Source organism: Telopea speciosissima, chromosome 9 (assembly GCF_018873765.1).
Source record: "Telopea speciosissima isolate NSW1024214 ecotype Mountain lineage chromosome 9, Tspe_v1, whole genome shotgun sequence".
Classification (NCBI taxonomy): domain Eukaryota; kingdom Viridiplantae; phylum Streptophyta; class Magnoliopsida; order Proteales; family Proteaceae; genus Telopea; species Telopea speciosissima.
Window position 1 is genome coordinate 26,880,187 of NC_057924.1, and position 1,868 is coordinate 26,882,054.

The 1,868-nt window shown below is 40.7% G+C and overlaps 1 protein-coding gene across 1 annotated transcript; it reads left to right on the top strand.

Annotated features, from left to right (window-relative positions):
* Positions 1–213: 213 nt before the first annotated feature.
* Positions 214–1,503, top strand: LOC122638797. Its single transcript, XM_043831645.1, has one exon. It carries the CDS (start codon positions 214–216, stop codon positions 1,501–1,503), a length of 1,290 nt encoding a protein of 429 aa, XP_043687580.1.
* Positions 1,504–1,868: the final 365 nt, after the last annotated feature.

Here is a 1,868-nt window from a genome sequence, read left to right on the forward strand (position 1 = left end):
GCCAATCGTGAAGGATCTTCATCCAACAAAGCACCACTGTTCGATGGAACAAATTATGCATTCTGGAAGCTTCGGATGCGAACCTACCTAAGGTCACTCGACTATGACGTCTGTATGTCAGTTGAGACTGGTTACACACCTGTGGAAGGTCCATTGACAGAGAATGCTCAGAAGAAAGCCTATGAAAATGACAATAAGGCTTAAAATGCATTAATGAGTGGAATAGTTGACAATGAACTTTTGAAAGTCATGGGCTGTACCAGTGCCAAACAAATTTGGGACAAGCTATGCAATGTTCATGAAGGCGACGCCAAGATCAAAGAAGCAAAGCTACAAATTCATAGAGCCCAGTTCGAGTGTCTAAATATGGTTGAAGATGAAACTATCGAGGCTTATATGTTGAGGGTTAATGAGGCAGTCAACGCCATTGGAGGACTTGGGGAAGAAATCAAAGACCTTGTGATCGTAAAGAAAGTGTTGAGATCATTGCCACCCCAGTTCGATTTGAAGGTGTCTGCCATTGAAGAAGCAAAGGATCTTGATACATTTAGCATGGATGAACTGCACGGCTCCCTTTCAGCTTTCGAGATGCGAATTGACAGACCTAAAGCTACAGACAAGACGGCTGCATTCAAGGTTCAGAAGAAAAAGAAGATTGAGCCCAAGTCTGATGAAGATGATACTAATGCCAATAGTGATGATGGTGAAACGAACTTTGTCAGAAAACTAAAGCGAGGCAAAGGCAAGTATAGAGGTAAATTACCATTCAAGTGCTTCAATTGTGGAGGTGTTGGTCACTTTGCTGCCAAGTGTCCACACAAGGACAAAGAGGCTGATGAAGAACCCAAGCAATTCAAAAAGAAAAAACCTTTCCTCAAGAAAGGGAAATCAAAGAGTAAGGGACTAATTTCTAAGCACCACAGTAGCACTTCAGATGACAGTTCTGAAGATGAGTCAGATGATGATACTGTAGATGAGTCACTATTCATGGTACTAAGTGACATTACTGAGAAGTCTGATGAGCACCCCACCACTTGTTCTGATAATGATGATGAGGTAGACTTAGAAGGAGAACTTATTGTAGCTCTTGATGAGCTAAAGACTGAATGCAAAAGCCACAAGAATACTACAAAGCAACTCAAGGAAGCTGAGAAGAAAATACTTGAGATGAAGGTTCAAATTGAAGAGTTCAAAAAGGATGTTGATGAGCTTGAGACTCAACTCTCCCTCAAGTCTGGTGATTACTGTAAGCTCGAGGAAGAAGTTGTTATACTTAGAAACAAAGTGGAAATATCTGTTGAGAGCATTCCTTCATCCAGTGATCCTAAAATAGACAAACTTGATGAGATACTGAGCTGTCAGAGACCTGCACACATCAAGTTTGACCTAGGTTATGAGAGTGAGTCATCAAAGCAGATGGTGAAAGGCAAAGGCACTATTGAAGATCCCATACAGTTGAAGAAAGTACCCCACAGACAAAACAGAAGCAAATTGGCACACTAGAAATCTTGGAGGTATGCACCATCTACATGGTCAGCTACATCACTCAGGTACACTCCTTTTTATGGCTATTATTATAATTGCAATACTTATGGCCATAGACTTTCTGAGTGTAGGATGAACAGTGCCCCTAGAAACTACTCCTCTAGGAATCATTTTTTTCCCTTTGATGCATGGTGTGTTAAGATGCTATAAATCTAACATGTATGGACATATTGCCAAATATTGTCGAAGAATGTTGCACACTAACAATATGTAGGAAAGAAAGAATCATGTTTAGCCCAAAACAGCCAGTGTGAAAACTATTTGGGTGAAAAAGAAGGATGTTGTGGAGGCCAGTTCTATGGTAGTGAAGATAGCTCTCAAAG

What these genes read in the sequence shown, in the direction of transcription:
- LOC122638797 (XM_043831645.1), top strand. Translation starts at nt 214, where the DNA reads ATGAGTGGAATAGTTGACAATGAACTTTTGAAAGTCATGGGCTGTACC.